This window comes from Typopeltis vanoorti, chromosome 6 (genome assembly GCF_054136105.1).
Source record: "Typopeltis vanoorti isolate ZY-2024b chromosome 6, IOZ_Tvanoo_1.0, whole genome shotgun sequence".
NCBI classification, from domain to species: Eukaryota; Metazoa; Arthropoda; class Arachnida; order Uropygi; family Thelyphonidae; genus Typopeltis; species Typopeltis vanoorti.
In genome coordinates, this window is record NC_143554.1 from 75077397 (window position 1) to 75097836 (window position 20440).

The following is a 20440-nucleotide window of genomic DNA, read 5'->3' on the forward strand; positions in this document are numbered from 1 at the left end:
CATTGTTATACCAGATTGTGGTTGTTTTATGTACTGTAACAAACTGTTTTTATGCTCTGAAGATGCTGGATATAATACCAGCAAAATATCAGCAATAAGTTAATAAATAGTTATTTTCTTATCAGTCTGTGTTCTCATCTATACCGTTAAAATTAATCAGCATGTACGATGAACACATGAGCCTTTCTACTCAGGTGAGATCTAAGCATCAAATACAAAATGTTTATATTCAGGCAATGACAATCAAGGAAAGAAGGGAGTAGCAATGGTATTCAACACTAAGTATGAGGATAATCTTCTTGAATGACAGGCATTATCAAGTAGAATGATGTGGGCAAATATCAGAAAGAAACACTGGACAATGAGACTTTGTATCTATGATCCCACAGAAGGTTCTACCAAAGAAGAAATGGAGGAATGTTTTGAGACATTAGAGAAAGCAGCAGGTATAATGAAAAAGGAAAAATTATTCCTTGTGCACAAATTCACATGGAGAAGATACGAGAAATAAGAAAAGTCTCATTGACTGCATTATAGTCGATAGTGATGTTTTCCTACAAGTTTAGGACACAAGATTTGAAATAGGAAGGGATCACTATCTAGTTTCGAGCAAAATAAAATTGAATTTCATATTGAAAAGAAGAGTGTGTAAGAAAGTTTTTAAAACAAATCAAAGTTGAGCAGTTTTCAGAGGTGAACTGCAGACTCAAATGCACAAACATCACTGAAAAAAAAATGAATAAGTTTGAAAACAAAAACCAAACCTTGGAGATTGTGGCAAACTCTGAGGAAAACATTGATTCAGCCAGAGTCATGTGGTGAGATTGCCCGTAAAGATAGAAAAATCAGAACTCCATTGTGGACTCAGTAAGTTAAAAAGGCAATCGAGGAAAAGAAGAAAGCTTGTAGAAAGTTCCTGGCAAGCAAGTCAGCTTGTGCTTTTAGAGAATGCAGAGTAAATTGTAAAAAGTGAAGTAGCACTGTATAAAAACTAGCTAAACAAGTCATGGGAAGACTTTGGTAAGAACATAGAAAATAAATATCAGGAAGGTGAATAAAATATTGTAGAGCCTATTGAAAAGCTTAGAAATAGAGGAACAAGTACTGTAAAAGGAATGAGAGATGATAAAGGTGACATGAAAACTGAAGATAAGGATATCCTAGATGTCTGGAGTAATTGCTTTGAAAGACTGTTAAATGAAACAAATGTCGTCACAGTGGTAGAAAAGTCCCAACAGGTATGCAGTAAGGAATACATATCCATACTTGAAGTAGAAAAAGTTATCAAAAACCTGAAACGTGGAAAGGCAGTAGGAGTAGATGAAATTCAACCAGAAATGCTCAAATATGGAGGCATGAAAGTTTTACAGTGTCTGCATTGCATTATTCAGAAGGCCTGTTCAGAGAGTCAAATTTCAGATGATTGGAACAGAACTCTTATAATATTCATCTATAAAAAGGGAAATAATATTGAATATGAGAATTACAAAGGTATTTCTCTACTAAGTGTTCCTGATAAGATTTATGCAGTTATACTTGAGCAACAACTAAGAATAATTGTGAAAGGGAAGTTTGAAGAACAAGCTGGATTCAGACCAAATAGAGGTTGTCAGGATCAGATTTTCACTTTAAGACAAATAGTTGAGAAATCTTGGGAATATAACAAGGATTTGTATTTAATTTTTGTTGATCTGGAAAAGGCATATGACTAAGTGCCAAGAGAAAAGCTCTTCAAAATGCTACAGTTATATGATATAAATGGAAGATTGTATTGAGATAATAGCTTCTATTTAAGCTTGTAAGTCATCAGTTAAAATTGAAGGAGATACAGGAAGATGGTTTGATATTAAATCAAGGGTGCACATGAACTCCACTGTTATGCATTGTCTATGTGGATCACATTATGAAGGAAAGTGGTATTAAATCTGATATCAAAATGGCGATGCTAATCTTGGCTCTTTGCTTTATGCAGATGATGTTATACTTCTGAATAAATCCAGCACAAGTCTGCAAGATTCCCTGAATAAATTGAATAACTCTTATTATTTTTAAGAAAAGATAACGCACAGTTAATTATTATTTTTAAGAAAAGATAGCGCACACATGGCACCGATAAAGATAAAAATGGCGGCCAGATCGCCATGTTTGTTTAAGAGTTTTGATGTAAACGAATTTATGCAATGTGCTGTCTGTGAGATGTATGCCTTGCGAAGAGCGGTGGGAGTCTGGTTAGAAAGTGATAGTGGAGTTAATATGTGTAAAGAGAATGAGGACTTCAAGCGTGTTTCGTGTGGCGAGAGCGATATCGTGAACGATAGTCAGAATGTAGAAAATGGCGGTGTGCTAGAGAATTGCGTGGTAGTGCCAGATAGGTGTGAGAGCGTCGCCGAAAATGTAATTGAAGGTAGAAACACAGAAAGAATGGATGATTTGATCGATAATGAAAATGGTGAGATAAATGCGAGTAGCGAAATTGCCCGTTTGAATGGTGCCATACACAGAGCTAAAAGACAACTGGAGCGTATGGAAAAATGTGTGTTGAACGTACCGACAAATAACCGGCGGAAGTCTGCGACGGTAAATAATAGAATGTTTGCAAACGTCAATAAAATGAAGGAGCGAGTGCTGTATGGGGATTCGCTATTAAGAGGCGTAATAATTGAGAATTTAACGAAGTTGTACCAGCCGGGTGCGATCATAAAGGACGTCAGCGAATCTATTCGACTGCAAAAACAGAGGGTGAAAGAGATGATAATCGTGGCAGGAACGAATGATTTGAAACAGGACAAAATGGAAATGATAGAGGATGTGAGGGAGTTGTTTGAGGTAGCAAAAGAGAAGAGTGAGAGAGTTAGGATGGTGAGTATCTTACCGCGGTATGACAGTGAAGTGTTTAGGAGGGCCATAATTGCCAATGACTTTATGCGTGGGTTATGCATGGAGAGTGGTGTGGAATTTGTGGATGTGTGGAATGAATTCGATGGGCGAAAGGACTTATATAAGATGGATGGATTGCATTTGAATGGAGTTGGTGTACGGAGACTTGAAAGAGTGTTGATGAATGATGTGGAAGTGGATGTACAGACTCAGGGAAACTAGATTTATTAAGAGGGGGGGGAGTAGATATGCTGACTTTAGGGGGGCAGTTAAGTGTATGAATGAGTATATTATGCCCGAGCGAGTACGACGGACAACAAATCAGAATGGGAAAGTAAGGATGGGACAAATGGGCTTCTGCGATTCATGTACACTAATGCCAGGAGTATTAGGAACAAGAAGGAAGAGTTTTTGGCCATGGTTGGCACTTCCAGGCCAGAGGTTGTTGGTATTAGTGAAACATGGCTGACAGAAGATGATAAAGCTAGTGGGATTGAATGCGACGGGTATAGCGTGTTCAGGAGTGACAGGGTGAATAAAAAGGGGGGAGGAGTGTTATTGATGATAGCTGATGATCTTCAGCCAAGGAGTATAGAAGTTGAACTGCATGATGGGGAAAAAAGCGCATTTGAGGCTGTTTGGTGTTGAGATACAATCCAGCAGAACAAAATATACAATTGGGTGCTGCTATAGACCGGGTGATGGAGTGGATGGTGGGGATAGTATGCATAAGCAAATAGAAGAAATGAGTGGAAGGAGGGTAATTATTATGGGTGATTTCAATTATGGTAACATTGACTGGAAAGAGGAGAGGGCACATGGGAGGAAGGAATTGGATTTTATGCGGTTATTAAGGGACAACTATCTACGGCAACATGTATTGGAAAATACCAGGGGGCAGAGAGTGCTGGACCTAGTAATTGCAACCGAGAATGTGGCTGTAATGAACATGACCATGTTGCCACCAATTGGTGAGAGTGACCATAAAGTCATGACTTGGGAGGTGGCTAAAGGAGTTGAGTTTACAATCAAGACAGGGTACATGTGGAATTACCGGGCTGGTAAGTATGACAAGCTTAGGTGTGTGCTTGGCTCAATGCCATGGCATGTAAAACTGCAAGGGCTGGATGTTGATAGTGCATGGGAGGTGGTTAAGAACTGTTTGCAGGAGGCAATGGTTGACTGTATACCAAGAGTCCGAATAATAAATCAATTAGGGGTTAAATGGATGAATAACACTATTAAGCTTGAGCTGCAAAAAAAGAAACAATTGTGGAGGAATTTTAAGGAGAAGGGTGACCATCAGGTGCAGGAACAGTATAAAGCTCAGGCCAGGATGGTAACAAGGGTGGTAAGAAAAGCAAAAGCAGATTACGAAAGGAAATTGGCCACGCAGGCTAAAGAGAATCCCAAACAGTTTTTTCAATATGTTGCAAGTAAAAGGAAAAATGCTCATGGTAGAATGATCTTAAAAAATGCTGAGGGTAGGGAGGTAACTGAATCAGTCGATATTGTGGAATTACTGAGCGAGCACTTTGCAAGAGTATATCATCCAGGTGGCGACTTTGCAGGAATGGAAGAACCAACAGCTTATACTGGAATTGTGATGAATGAAGTAGAGGTAACTAGTCTATTACAGAACCTCAATGTCAATACATCTGTGGGATTGGATGGTATACCAGCTTGTGTCGTACGTGAAGCGGCCAAAGAATTGTCAGTGCCCTTGACCATTTTGTTTAATTTGAGCCTCAGGACTGGGTCAGTACCAAGGGGGTGGAAAGAGGGGAAAATAGTTCCACTGCACAAAGGTGGTTCCAAGGCTGCTGTTGAAAATTACCGGCCAATCAGCATAACAGGAATCATTATCAAGGTCTTAGAGAAAATAGTCAAGAGGAAAATACAAGATTGGATAGAAGAAAATGGGATACTGTATCGGGGACAGCATGGTTTTGTGAAGGGTAGGTCATGCCTCAGTAACTTGCTCACGTATTATAACACAGTGACGGCTGAACTGGATAAGGGTAATGGGTTTACGGTGATTCTACTGGACCTTGCCAAGGCCTTTGACAGGATACCACATGGAATTCTAATCAGTAAATTGGGGCATATGGGGATGGACATAGGGTTGGTGAGATGGATAGGAGGGTGGTTGACGGTGAGATATCAGAGAGTGGTTTACTCAGGAGTAGAGTCCACAAGACGGCCTGTGACTAGTGGTGTGCCACAAGGATCTGTTCTTGGACCACTGCTGTTTAATTTGTTCATAAATGATATAGGAAAGGATCTGAGAGGAACAGTTCATTTGTTTGCAGATGATGCGAAGTTGGGTAGGGCAATAGTGAATGCAGATGACGTCAGAATTTTGCAGGATGATTTGGATAGATTGGAGGTCTGGGCTAAGGAGAATGGATGTCAGTTTAATGTGGCAAAATGTAAGGTTATGCATTTTGGGGTGAAAAGATTGGTGGCAGTTTACTGCATTGGTGGAACCGTGCTCCAGGAAATTGATGAGGCACGAGATTTAGGAGTGTTGGTAGATAAGGAATTGAAATTTAGGGGACACATTGCAAAAGTGGCCAAATCAGCTCATCAAATCACTTGGTTGCTGAAGAATACGTTGACAAGCAGGTAATTGTTCCTCTCTATCGAGCCTTGATAAGACCCCATCTAGACTACTGTGCTCAGATTTGGTCACCTAGGTTTCTTCTTGATGGGGAGGAGGTGGAGAGGATCCAGAGGCGAGTGACCAAGATGATAGCAGGTCAGTGGAATGAACCGTATGAGAACAGGTTGAGGATTTGTGGGTTGCAAAAATTGGTTGATAGGCAGAGGAGGGGAGATATGATTGAGACATTCAAATTACTGAAGGGTTTCTATAAAATTAATTCAGAAGATATTTTTGAGAACAGGGCTGGTTGTGGGAGGACTAGGGGACATCCATGGAAACTGGGCAAAAGTGTGGTTAGTAAAGGTGTTAGAGCTGGGTTCTTTACTTTTAGAGTAGTGAATGAGTGGAATGCGCTCCCTGAGTCTGTGGTGGATGCTGTGACAGTGAATGAGTTTAAGGCGAGGTATGATAGATACTGTATGAATGTCAAATAGTTGTGATGAATATGATTTGGGGCCTCCCTCGATGAGTCTGACTCCCTGGAGTTGCCTGTAATAATAGTAATAGTAATAACAAATTTAGTATGAAAATCAGCAATAAAAAGACAATGAAAATAGGCAGAAACACTGAAAACCCTCAACTGCATCCTGAATAGTTGAACCTATAGAACAAGTAAAACATTGCAGCTATTTAGACAATTTATAGTGAAGATGGCAAATTAAATATGGAACTAGACAACAGAATTAGTAAAGCTGGTATGGTCAGGAAGTCAGCTGAATAAATTTATATGGAATAAGAGAGAGATTTGTCAAAACACTAAATTGTCTAGATACAAGACAATGTTCAAACCACTGTTAACTTATGGATCTGAGCACTGGCTTAGAAATAACACACTTGATCAAAGACTGGAGACGTCTGATATGAGAGTTCTGAGTAAGATTAATGAAGTAAATAAATGGCATCAATGGCAGTATCACATTAAAAATAAGGACATTAGGAAAGAACTTGCCATTCAGCATTCAGAAATGTGTTAGTAGAGTTGATGGAAGAGGAAAGATTAGCAAAATGAAGTATTCTGTGCCAAGTTGGCAGGAAAAAAGACCCAGAGGAAGACCAAGATGTAGATGGATTGATGCAGTAAAAAAGACTTAAAACACAGAAATGTAAGGTCTGATAACATTGGAGTCTTGACAGATAAGATTAATTTGGAGAAAAATTGTTAATTGGAAGTTAGTAATGGTGTGACTTTTTCATGTAGCACTATCATAATTATCCTGTGAAGGTACATATTAGGAATTTGATGATGGTGAAAGATGAACTTCTACAGTCCATCGAATTCCTTGACAGTCTGGGTTATATTTTGGTCAAATCCTGTAGTTATTAATGATCTTGTTGACTACTTGGATAAGCCATTAGCAAGGTGGACTTGATGTAATTTATTTCCTGAGACAGCAGTGCTTCAGTAGAGCACAGCTTGATGTACCAGTCTTAATGGTACCAAATTTTTGACAAGGATGATATGAAAGAGCATGAATGTGAAGTCCATTATGGGTTTTTCTTTCCGCTCTGCCTTCCTTGTTAATGGCTTTACTGAGTCTTGTCAACAAAATCATTAACCATAAGGTTTCCTTATCATTGGTGTCTCAAGAGGTGTTCTATCCTGCCACCACTCCTTATGTTACAGGTTTCTCTGACGGAATAGCTGAACTACTTAGACCTGTTGACCTACAGGTGTCATTTCACTCTATTAGCAAGATTTTTGCCATTGTTGTAGACTTGGCAAAAGATAAACTTCCACCTTTTGATCCACCCAGGAAATGTATTGAAATCCTTTCCAGTATGGGTTATATTTTGGCCAAACTGGTAGACTGGTGGCTATGTGTTGTGATGAACACACCTTGCTTAAATTAAATTTCATGATCCTGAACAGTTCAGACTTGCAGAACATGTTCTCTCTACCAAACACTGAATCCTTTGGAGGAAGATTAAGGTCCTTCACAAAAGTGACTATATTATATAATGGTTATACAAGAAAAGTTACTGCAGCATCCAAATCGGAACAGAAGTGGACTGAAATTATCCTTATTATGGGAAATGGTACTTCTCCACATATTCTTCAGGCACTAGTTTTTGTTTGATTAATTAATTCTCTTATTTAAAATTGTATTGTTAAGACGTTTATTTTAGACAATGCTACTTTATATTATGTAGGCATAGCTCATGTGTTTTCATTGCTATCTTCCAATTATTTAATTTGAAAGTCACACTGAAGATGCCCTTGATACTTCGGTGAAAATTTCTTGCTTAATAATAAAGATATTACATTAATAAAAATTCTGTATGGATTATACTTATCTAATACCACAGAAACAATGTGAGATTGGGTGGATCACTTGTGAGAAGTGATCCACAAAGCAGATTGCTCTCTTCTAGATACAAATGAGCATTCTTGGAAGATTTGAGATCTATGAAGGAAGTAGGTCAAAGTTTTCTGAATAAAAATGGATCTAAGTTTTCTTGGAGGAGGCTGTAAATGTATCTATGCCAGAATAGACTAGATGTGAAAATTGGCTCAGGAAGAGAAAATAGATATTGACTGCAGAAGAACATTATTAGAAATAATGGGAAGTGAAGTAAGATCTTTTTTGTCCCATGAAATAATAGGGTTGTGTGTTTGACAGCATTGAAATTCATTAGATTATCTTCATCCAGGATAGTGTTCAAGACATTGGTTATAGAAGGTATTTTGACTATAAGGTTTCTTGAATGAAAGAGCATTGAATATGTTGTCAGCAGTGCAATACCATGGATGAGATTTCAGATCAGTGAGAGGCCATTGATGTACAAGAGGAAGAGTGTAGGTGAAAAAAACAACCTTGGGGTATCTCCAGCATTGACCGAGAAATTTGAGAGGGATTCAACCACCTTGAAATACTATGAATAACCAGAAAAAACTGGCAGATCATTTGCAAAGTACAAGAGGGAGCAATAAGATAACAGCTTTGTAACAAGCAATCTATGCTGGATTCTTCATGTTATCAAAAACTGGGGTGAACCATGTGGTCACTCTTGATATTTTCCTTGAAAATATCAAGCAACCACATTAGTTTCACCAATTTTTTTATCCCATAGCTTACATAAGTGCCCACATGCTGGCAAACACTGATTACTTGGTTGGTTTGTAGGCTATAAAGAATCTTAGTGTTATTAGTTCTGATGTTTGTTGTTTGTGAGAGTATTAAAGCGAGGACATTGGGGACAGTAGTGTGATGGCTGACATGTGTCTTTTTTTTTTTTTAGCCGAAGGCTTGTTTCCATGCTGTTGGATAGATGCCAGATAAGTATAAGTATAGATAGTACTGGATGGGTTTTAATTTTAGAGCACAAGCTTTTTTTTTATAGCACTGTTGGCTCGGAAATACATCATTCCTCATTGCATTGTGCCAGTACAATTCAACAACTGCTGTAGTCTAATGCTATTTCATTTTTAATCTTGATGAGATCCTGAAGCATTAAAAAATACGATTTTTCTTTGTAGTTAGAACAAAATCTCTAACTGATCATGAGGAAACCCATAAGATGTGCTTCTTGTGGGTGTTCTCTTGTTTGGTAGATGTAGTGTTCACTTGCTTTTGAACTCAGTTTTGATTATAATACCATAGCATGCTCTTTTCAGTAATAACAAAAGTGTTTTGTGTTTTAAGGTTGTACCTGGATATGGACATGCTGTTCTCAGGAAAACAGATCCCCGTTATGTTGTTCAGAGAGAATTTGCAATGAAACATCTGCCAAATGATCCCATGTTTAAACTTGTATCTCAGGTGTACAGAATTGTTCCTCCCATCTTGTTAGAACTTGGAAAAGTAAAGAACCCATGGCCAAATGTTGATGCCCATAGTGGAGTTCTTCTTCAGGTAAAAGACAGTTTTAAAATTTTTGTATGCTTAACGTATGCTTTTGAATAATTCGTTTTTTTTTTTTTCAGTTTAATTGAAATCTTATCTAGTTATTTAAAATAGTTCAGTTTCTTTTTCTTTTTTCTTTGCAGTATTATGGAATGAAGGAAATGCAGTACTACACTGTATTGTTTGGTGTTTCCCGTGCATTGGGAGTTATGGCATCTCTCATTTGGGACCGAGCTATGGGATTACCTATTGAAAGGCCCAAATCAATGACATCAGAAGGACTAATGAAGTTAGTTGGAGCTGTATAGACTTCAGTATACAACTGAATGTCCTCTCTTCTTTCTAGGGAGGTCTATATAAACTGCTTGCTGCTGAACTGACTTATGAATACAGACAGTGATGACAGCATTTAGAATGCTGCACCCTGTGATAGACTGGAATTTGTGTATGTGATTTTCTTTTAATGTTCAAAAACAAACAAAAAAAAATGATTGATCTGTATGGTAAAAAAAAATTTCCATCCTCATCAGTTACTCAGGACATAACACATAATTGGTGGAGCATCTATGGTGTAGACTCAGCAATAGCCTAGGCATGATGGATTTGCTCACATCCTTACATAAGGCTGGTCAGACAAATATCATCTGGCCTTCGCACTTCTAAAAAAGACGTTTTTACCGTATCATCTCACTTGTAGAAACATTTATTGATAAAATAAATGACAATTTAGTTAATTGTAGATTTGTGAAATTTTAATCTGATATGTTGTATTCATTCATTCTCTGGAAGGGAAAAGGAATGTTATGTGATAATGTTAAGAAATATAAGGATATGATGGAAATATGCTGGTATGTACACTTTGATTTAATGATAGTGCCAAACATGAAAGGTTATTGCATCTATAGCATATTTCACTATAGATGGATTGAAAGACTGGTCAGAAAGAAGCAACTAATTAAAATAATTTTTGATTTTCAGGAATTAGAGATGTAAAGTTGTTTCAGAGAATAGAGTTAATGGGAAAGAAACCTAGTGGACTGAGTTTGGAGATGGTGAATGGATGGTGGCTAATACATCTTTCAGAAGATTTAGAAGAAAAGCCTGAATTGCATTATTAAAATAACAGCCTAAAAGGCTTCATTCTGGCAAAAGTAAGTTATTTCGAAAAAAGGATATTAAATATTCATTTTGATTTTATAGCCAGATTAAAATTTTCCTCAGAGCTTGTAAAAAGTATAACCTTCAACTTGGGAATCACTATAGTTTGCACTTAAGACACAAACCCAGTCCATGAGCCCATATATTTGCCTTTTATTAGTGTCTTCAGTTTCTATTGGCACGAATTACAATTTCTGATGATTGATGCTCATGGAAATAAATACTCAGATGAAAAAAGAAGCTGAATGTGTGGAAGAGTAGTGAATTATTGATAATTTAATTGCTCTATTTAAATATTTTAAATGTCTACCATGACACATTTGAGAAACAGTATATTATGGTTGGCATTACAGGATGCAGACTTAGGTTATCTTCATCTTGAATATGCTTAATTTCTGTTAGAAAAAAAACAGAACTGAGTTTATCAGTATTAAACTTAAGTAGAATATATGTCCCTCATTTAAATTGGTCTCTAGGAATTGTCATGAAAAATTTTCTGATAGCTCTGGTTCAACTACATTTTATGAAATGTAGTATGGCATTATCTTCCACGATGTATGAGATTTGCAGTTAGTGGAGGTCATTAATACTGTGATATCTTAATTATATAACCTTCGAATAACCAGACCCTTAGCTAACCAATTCTTTAATGGGCTAGCATATCACCTTAAATGGGACTAAACTCAGCATTCATTCAGTATGAATAATCCTACATTCAGTTAACTGACAAGCAAATCAAATTTCTGCCATGGCTGGATAATTCAGATCAATGTATAATTAAAAAAAAAAAAGAAGCAATCTTTCCTCAGTGTGCGTGCATGCATTCATGCATGCACACGCTGAGAGTGCATGTTCTTTTGGTAACCAGAAAGCAAACTGCCATACTCTTGCATGACTTCCAAAGACCATAAAATTGACTGAGAATTTTAAGCCAGACTCAATCAAATATTTTTAGAAATGTCATAATGGCCACAGTTTCTCTATCAACCCTTTTGTTCATGCACATAGCCCTTCAAAAGCTGGTACCAAATTTCAGATAGTTGGCCACTGACCTATTTTGAATGAAAAAAAGTTATAAAATTGAGTCAAAACCAGAGGTCAGCAACACGGTGCCTGTGGGCACCATGGCACCCTTGGTGAATTTTTAGTGCGCCCTCAGAGAAGTTATTGTAAACTGCTTTGGAGCTCGCAGCAGTAATTTTGCAGCATAGATCACAGTATATCTGAGAGATACATTCATTACTAGTATGTGCTAAAATGCAAGAAAACAAAGAAAAAACACTGTAAATATAATACATGATGGTACAAATTAAGTGAATATTGAATCCAACATTATTTCATAGCCGAATATAGAAACTGCAAGAGTTTCGTGCCGAATATATAGAAACTAAAAGTTTTGGCAGATGCAAGCATAAGTAATGCCTTATAGGCAACTCATAGTAAAGGTGGAGCAGGCTCCAGACTGCTTTCCTTGTGCTTTACATTTATGGAAAATACTATCTTGCAGAGGTCAGCAACCTTTTTAATATGAAGAGCGCAATATATAAAAATTGAAAATTGCGGAGGGCTCATGACACAGGCATTTTTTCTCTCATTTCAGGCTTAGAAATTCTATGATTAGTTGTTTTTAAGAAAAATGAGATTTCAAATTTTAACATTATTTCATTTACCTCGCTTTTACAACATATTTTTGTCACATATGAATGCATATAAAATACCATAAAAAAATGAATACAAAAAGAATATTCATGTTAACAGTTAGCATGATGTGAGCACCTTGCTTTATCAATCATAATGGCAAATGTATTTGTTCATTATGCAATAATAGTGTGGCTATTTCTAAAAAAAAAAGTAATATAGAAAGACATTTCAAAACCATTCATACCAATTGTAATTTTAAGTTTAATTACTTAAATCAGGAGGAGTCGGTAACACAGTGCCACAAGTGTCATGGCACCTGCAGTGTTGCGCCCTTCATATGAAAAAGGTTGCCGACCACTGGTCTAAACTATTATATAATTAGAGTGAATAGAAACAAATATGAAGTACATATGATTGAAATTATTTTTATTGGAAAAAAATAAATAAATTAGCTCATCATTGGGTCAGTATTCTATTCATTTTTACATAAATAGTGATGAAGCAATATATAAACAACTTGATGTTTGAAATGACTTCTTTCACTGGCTTTTAAAAAAAAACTGACCTGTGCATTGACCCAATTCACAATTGAATTTACTTTAAAACAGCATGTTGCTTCCACATGTGCTCTTAGAATTATTATATATTGGAGGAACACAAGCCATGATGCACCATAAAAGTTCATCCTACGAGTGTCAAGCATGAAGAACAGAATGAGTGGATAGGTTGACTTCCATGGTCAGTCCAACAATTTTGGTCAACAAACTGTAAAGTACTCGTGTCAGAACCATGTGTTTATCTCGTTTGCAAAGGTTAAAAATGAATGTGAACTATTTTCTAGAATATACAGGCAGTGAGTCTGCTGTACTTATCAGTTTATTGTTAGTAGCACTTAACGTTTGCTGAAAAGTGATGATGGAAATTGGCTTGCATAATAGAGAGTGTTGGGGACCACACATGGGTATTGTAGGATTTCTTTCTCATATGTTTTGAATCTCATGAGAAAATGTTCTGCAAACTGTGAAAAGATACTGATAGCACATGAACAGAATGCCATTCCAGTGTAGCTGATTAATTCAATTTCAGTAACTTTTTTCCCTTTAAAATAGGTAATTAAAGTTTGATGCACCTCCTGAGACATCCTGCATAATCTGCATTGGATCAATAGACTCCATATTAATTATCAGGCCCATCAACCACATTTGCCTTTATTGCAGTGTGGTTTTGCATACACCACTTGTCTGTGTTTGTTCCTATATATGTTATGAAAAGAATGCTAAATTAGCTGGTCTTAAAGTTATTAGTACTTTTTCAAATTAAAGATATTAAGAAATTATATACTTAATCCTTTATCCAAGTGTAAGCAAGCAGAGTTTGCACCTGAATTATTTTCAGGACTTGGGCAACTCATATAAAGAAGCTAAGACTTAGTATCCCATAATGCAAAGCACATCTCCTTGTGGACATGTATAATACTATGCATTACAGGAAAGGTCACTACCCAGACCGGTTTTGACTTTTATTGAGATCTCTTTAGTGGGAGCCAGACCCACAGGTGATACTAAAGTTGAATTAATGCAGAAATCATATTTTCATGTATGAGTTTGCCAAAAAAAAAATACGGTGTGACACTTTTGACCATTCAAGAAACTTCTGAGAATTTTGTAGAATTGCATTCTCGTTTCAATTCAGAAAATTCTAAATTCTTCCGAATTTCATTTATTGGGAATTCCCCGAATTACATAACTCACTGTGCATAAAAAAAGCAGTTCTTAGCTTAGCAGTTTGAGTAGGCAACACAGTTACCGCATTTTTTGCATTTGCATTTTTTAAGTGAAATCAAATTACTAGTCAAAAATACTCCGAATAACAACCAATCAGAAGTATACGGGAGGTTGCGCATGCTTTAGATATTTAAACAATTTTAATAACAAAATGAAATTTCAAAATTATTATATAAAAGAAATGATGTGTGAATATAATTTTAAAATATTCAAAGAAATTTAAAACATCAGGTAACTTTCTACTTTACTTACCTTATAATTGGGTCAATGTTTTTCATCGACCATGGATAGGTAACATCTAACAAACGAAACTTAATGCTGAGTGCATAAGATGGAGTAGTTTCGTCAAAAGGCTAAACAATTTCGTAATGTAGATTTGTGAATGTATAATAATCACGTGCTCTTTCTGAACGTAACACGTTTTGCAGTGAGAAAGATGCAAAGTTTTTTATCAAGTCTTACTCACTCATTATTCTAAGATTCAAAAATCGTAGGAACTCTGAAGTATATTGACTTGTAAACGAAGGTTATTAGCTGTTAATTAGAGCAAAGCTAAATAGTTAACTATTCGGATTACGCATAAAAAGAAAATAAAAGAAAAAACACGCAGCCAGATAAGCTTTTCTGAAGATTGTTGACTTCTGTTATAATGAAAATTGACAGAAAAGAAAAGAGATAAAAGGTGTACTCCTTTCCACACCACCTCAGAGGTAGAGTACCAGGCTCGTTTTTTTTAACGTGGTATCCCCAGTAGGCCTAATCCACGAATTGATCATTTAAAAAAAAAAAAAAAAAAAAAAAAATTGTCAATTTGTTTTGTGACAAAAGAGCTGAATATCATTAATCATGTTGAAAAAAAAAATATATTGTTAATATATTATTCATATTAAGACTGAATAGCAATGGACCAAGGACTGATACCTGGAGTACACTTGTGGTAACCTTAAATCTTGGATACTCACATTCCCCCCACCACCAGCCCATATACACACACACATGCACACCTCTTTTTTGATATGTTACACAGCCATCTTATCCAAAATAGCAATTTTCACTCCAGTTCTATATCGTCCACTAATGCAACAGCCATCAGTGCTAAATCCTGTCAAAACCTTTAAGAAAGTCCAAAATTCTCCATGGTGTAACCAATCACTTAGTCTAACTCAACCATGATATTCATATATTATGTGAGCAAATTACTCAAACAACCTTCCCCTTGGTACACCAGTGCTGTTCGTCGCAAAGCACAAAATCTCTGTCGACCTGCTTCTGTATGTGGCAACTTCAAAATCTTCATCACCGTTCCAGAGATTTTAATATATTGATTATTAGATACACCAATATTTGTACAACCCTTGTGATTATTATCATCAACCTCCAGGGAGTCAAGGGCTCATCGAATGAAGCTATAAATCACCCAAACCCCATATCATACCTTCCCTTAAATTCATTCACACTAGATGCACTCACTACTTCTAAGTGCAAATTATTCCAGTCACTGCTTTCAGGGAGAAAAACCTAGCTCTTATCCCTTGACTGCAAATAAATTTAACTTCCATGGATTCCCCCATCCCCCCATGTTCTCTCCCCATCTTCCATATAAAAAAAATTTCATCACTTGATATCCTATAAGATCCATTCAAAAGTTTATAGGCCTCTCATATCACCCCTCTTTTTCCTTTTAATCAGTCTGTAATCCACATACTCACAGTCTGTCCTCATAATCTAAATTCCATAATCCAGATATAATCTTTGTAACTCTTCTTTGCACCCTTTCTGCAGCTTCTTTATCCCCTTGGAACCTGGGAGACCAAATCTGCACACACTAATCCAGGTGTGGTCTTATCAAAGCCTTATGGAGAGACAAAACGACTCCCTTATCCTTACACTTCAAGGTTCGCTTCAGCATCGCAATTATCCTTTAAGTTGTATTTGCATCTTTTGCTATGTGACCTTTGAACTTTAAATTCCTATCCACCAATACGCAAAGATCCCTTGCCTCTTCAGTTTCTTGTAGCATAACCCTGCTAATATAATATGCGCTGGAACTCTAAACACACCAAAGGGCATAACTTTACACTTATTAACATTAAATTGACAGCCATTTTGCACGGTGGCCATAAAACAACTTTCCCTCTTTGGAGGCATCTGTAGCTAAAACCAATAAACAGAATGAGACCAAATTTTATATTTAGACTTTCGAAGGCATGGGGAGATAATTTCCGCGTAGAAAATACTTAGTACCGAAAGTCGCCGATAGGGGAAATTTTGGCGCTGGAGGAGCCAAAAGCAGTCAGATATTTGCAGTAAATGCAGGTAAAAAGGATTATGCAAATTTTACTGTGCACCAGCATTTCAGTAAAAGAGGGTTATCAGTCAGTTCTTTCCAATGGCATGGTTGTCCCAATCCCCAGACATCACTCCATCTGACTTTTGGCTGTGGGGGTATTTGAAATTCATTGTGTATGTTGGTGGCGTTCCCAACTTGCATGTCTTGAAAGAGAACATAAAACTGGCTGTTATGAACATCCAATCCGACCCCTTATGCTCAGCCGTAGAGCATGTCCCACATCAGATGCAATTTGTTGTACACAAAAAAGATCAGCGCATTGAAAATCGTGAATTGGGTCCAGGGAACTCTGATTCTGATGAATAAAACATTATTTCCTGTGAGTTCAATCACTACATTAATTTCTGTCTCTTGCAAGTTGTTTTAGTTTAATTATTATCATTGTAACGCGCCACATATCCAGCTGGAAGGAGCGAAGCGGATATCGCTTACATTGTCGAAATGTTACTATTCCATTTTATCTGCCTTTAATATAATTATCCGCTTGCTTTCGGCTCTGCCAGTGCCAAAATTTCCCTTATCGGCGACTTTTGGTATTAAATCTTTTTTTGGCGAAAATCATCTCCCCATGCCTTCAAGTCTCGATATGAAATTTGGTCTCATTCCGTTTATTGGTTTCAGCTATAGATGCCTCCAAAGAAGGAAAGTTTTTTTATGGCCACCGTGTACAAAAAATGCAAGTCAATTCTATGCTCAGCTGAACACAGCTAATCTCGCTGCCAGTGGCGCCGGTGAAAATTTCAAGTGGGGGATGCTGCATATACAAAAAAATAAACATTTTTTTCCCTAATCAGTAACGAATTTATTAATGGCTATTATGAACATCCAATCCGACTCCTTATGCTCAGCTCAGCTGTAGAGCATGTCCCATATAAGTTTCGCATCAATAGCAATGACAAGCGCAAACGAATATCGGCGTTAGATCGCAGTGCATTTTTTTCGTGTAACGATAATTGAAAAAAAAATAATTCTTTTCATATTTTCAACAGTGATGACATGCGTCATAATTCAGCCTTGTATCTATAATAAATGTTATTTTAACAAAATAAAATGAGATTTACAAAAAATAGTTCACCATGAACACGCACCCATAATAAACATTTCATATCTCACAGAAATAACGCACGCATGGCAGTGTTTGAATGACATAACGTGCAATGACAAGCGCAAACGAATATCGGCGTTAGATCGCAGTGCATTAATCGAACAATTCCAATTAAAATTTTTATAAAACTTAAGTTATTCATAAGATTGAAATTTACTAAATACTTAGAATTGAATATTCTTTAAATCATTTTATAAAAATTATAATCATAACTTACCAATTCTTGTCTTACATAAATTTCCTTTAAACATTCGCCTAGAAATAGGTGTATAGGTAGGGTGGCAAAGTTAATCGACTGTGAGATGCGGTGATTAATACCCTTGGAGGGTAATGGATGGCAATGCTGTAGCCAATGAAGTTCTAACTGAGGCTCGGCTATTGCTGTTACCCTCCTGCCATGATCAGAGCTTTAATAGCTCAATAACACCTTATCCCTACACTATCCTCTACAGATAACGGGGAAGATGAAAAGCATTCTTGCTTTGCCCCTTTAAGCCAGTCCTTAGAAGGACTATAAGAAATAGGTAGGGGTCGAAAATCCTGGAAGGGTAATGGATGGCAATTCTGTAGCCAATAAAGTTCTAACTGAGGCTCGGCTTTTGCTGTTATCATCCTGCCATGATCAGAGCTCATAGCGCAATAACACCTTATCCCCTACACTGTCCCCCACAGATACCGGGGAAGATGGAGGATCGACTTGTCAGTTTTGGAATTGTTGTGCGTTTATTACACTATGTGTCTTGATGATCATGCAATTTTTGAATCAGTGCTCTTACCAAATCAATTCAGAGTCCTGCAGCAGTGCCAGTAAGACTCCAACTGCACGGTAAGCGTTTTTTTTTTTTTTTTTTTTTTTTTTTTTTTTTTTTTTTTAAATTTATAACATCAACTGTAGATACTGCACATTGTTACTCATGGAAAAACAGCTAAATGAATCAGTATTTGAGGAGGTATACAGAGAATTTATAAGACTATGTGAACCACTTAACAACAATTGGCCGGGAAAAAGTGAAACTTTACGACAAGTTTCCCCCAGATAGTGTCGCAGATCAGTCAGAATCGGTGCCTTCTACTCCCTCAGACTTTGTAGAAGTGCGTGCACGCAAAAAGCGAAGAACAAAAGAACCGCACAATGACAATAATGAAATGGAACAGGATTCTCAGGGTTCGGACTCCACTATTTCTCCCAAAGGAAAGATGCCTCCAATCATCCTTAGAGAAAAGTAGACGTGGGCAGCTTTAAGATCAACAATTTCCAATCTGCACATTGGCTTCATTAAGGCCAAAAACATGGAAGAAGGCATAAATATACAGCCAGCAACAGTAACAGACTATAGAAGGTTGACCAAAGAACTGGACGACAGAGGCATCCAGTATCATACCTTTGCGCTCAGCTCTGAAAAAAAAAACTTAAAAGTGGTCCTTCATGGTGTCTGTGAAGACACATGAAGGACCACAGAAATAGCTGCTCACCTGAATTCTCAGGACCTGCCTCCAGTCAAAGCATAATGTACAAAGCAGACTAGACTCCCATGCCATTCGTCCTAGTTGAGATTCATAAAATATACAAGGATATCTACAACTTAAAAACAGTCTGTGGTCTCATCGTCACACCAGAAACACTGGAAAAGATCATCTTCTGGGAAGTGCCACAGGTGCCAGAAGTTTGGCCATGCCCAGAATCTATGTTGAGTGGAATATAGATGTTTGAAATGTGGGAATAGCAACCCAACCAATACCTGCACAAAGCCGAGGACCACCTCGGCCAAATGTGCCAACTGCGGTGGCCCTCATCCTTCGCACTACAAAGGATGTACTCAGCACCCAAAGAACAGATGGATGGAGGCAGTCAATCAGCCCTCCTCCTACAGTATAAGAACACCAGAGGCCAAGGCATCAAAATCGGAGAATCAGCGGCCACAGTCGGAGATATCCAAAAATAGAGACACCCAAAAGCAAACAAGAAGTTATGCCAAATAGACCAATACCAGAACAAAATCAACCAACGGCACCTAAAAATCTAATAGCTGTTATTATGGCCACACTAGCAAACATGCTACAAGATTTCAGCCTCACACCCTACTGCAACCTCCACTAAAAGATTTCTTCGAGAAACAGATCATCCGCACAGCTCTCATAAATGAATAGTAACAAACTCGTTCCAGCATCTCTTCAGATCGTTGCATGGAATGCAAATGGCCTCAAAAACAAAATTCTGGAACTCCGGGATTTCACATATAGGTATAACCCAGATATTATATTAATCAGTGAAACTCATTTAAGACCCTCTGACAATCCTAAAATAAGGGGTTATCGCCTATACAGAAATGACATATTACTCTACAGAGGCAGTGGCACTGCCATCTTCATTAAAAACTACATTAAGCGCCACTCTATCAGCAACCCTTCAACCACTAACCTTGAGATCACAAGCATGGAAGTAGTCACCAGCTCCATTGGCAAACTGAAAATCTACTCAGCTTACAACCTTCCCCAAAAATCTCTACTTCAGTCTGACCTAAATGCCATCTTATGCATCAGAGAGCCCACCATTATAGCCGGGGATCTGAATTCCAAGCACCCTGCGTGGAATTGCACTACCACCAACAAGCATGGTTGCATCCTTTCTAATTACTTAGGACCAAGCAACTCTGTTGTGGCAGGCCCCCACCGAACCAACTCATCTCAGTACGTTTGGCACTGCTGACATCCTGGATATAGCTATCCTGCAGGATATCAAATTTCAGTACAGCATCATATCTATGGATGAACTATCATCCGATCACAACCCAATTCTACTACAACTGGGAAAACAAGAATACCTGTGTCCTCACTCCTACATTGCATGCAGAAAACTGTCAACAGCACTCAAGGTTTATATTGGACCTGCTGCTCATACACACAAAAGAAGTAGAAACTGCAGTTACAAATCGCACAACAAATTAATTCTGCTATAACGGTAGCTACCTCCTACAAATTGCCTGCAAGCCAGATCGTTTTCCTGAAGATATC

The 20440-nt window shown here is 37.4% G+C and overlaps 1 protein-coding gene across 1 annotated transcript in view; it reads left to right on the forward strand.

The window, feature by feature from the left end:
* The window catches only part of kdn (citrate synthase), a 205035-nt gene extending 194906 nt beyond the window's left edge, over nucleotides 1-10129 (forward strand). The window contains exons 9-10 of the mRNA XM_090394261.1: nucleotides 9190-9399; nucleotides 9534-10129. Coding sequence (XP_090250387.1) covers nucleotides 9190-9399; nucleotides 9534-9698 — 375 coding nt within the window. The 3' untranslated portion in view covers nucleotides 9699-10129. The remainder of the gene's footprint in view (nucleotides 1-9189; nucleotides 9400-9533) is intronic.
* The last annotated feature ends 10311 nt before the right edge of the window (nucleotides 10130-20440 follow it).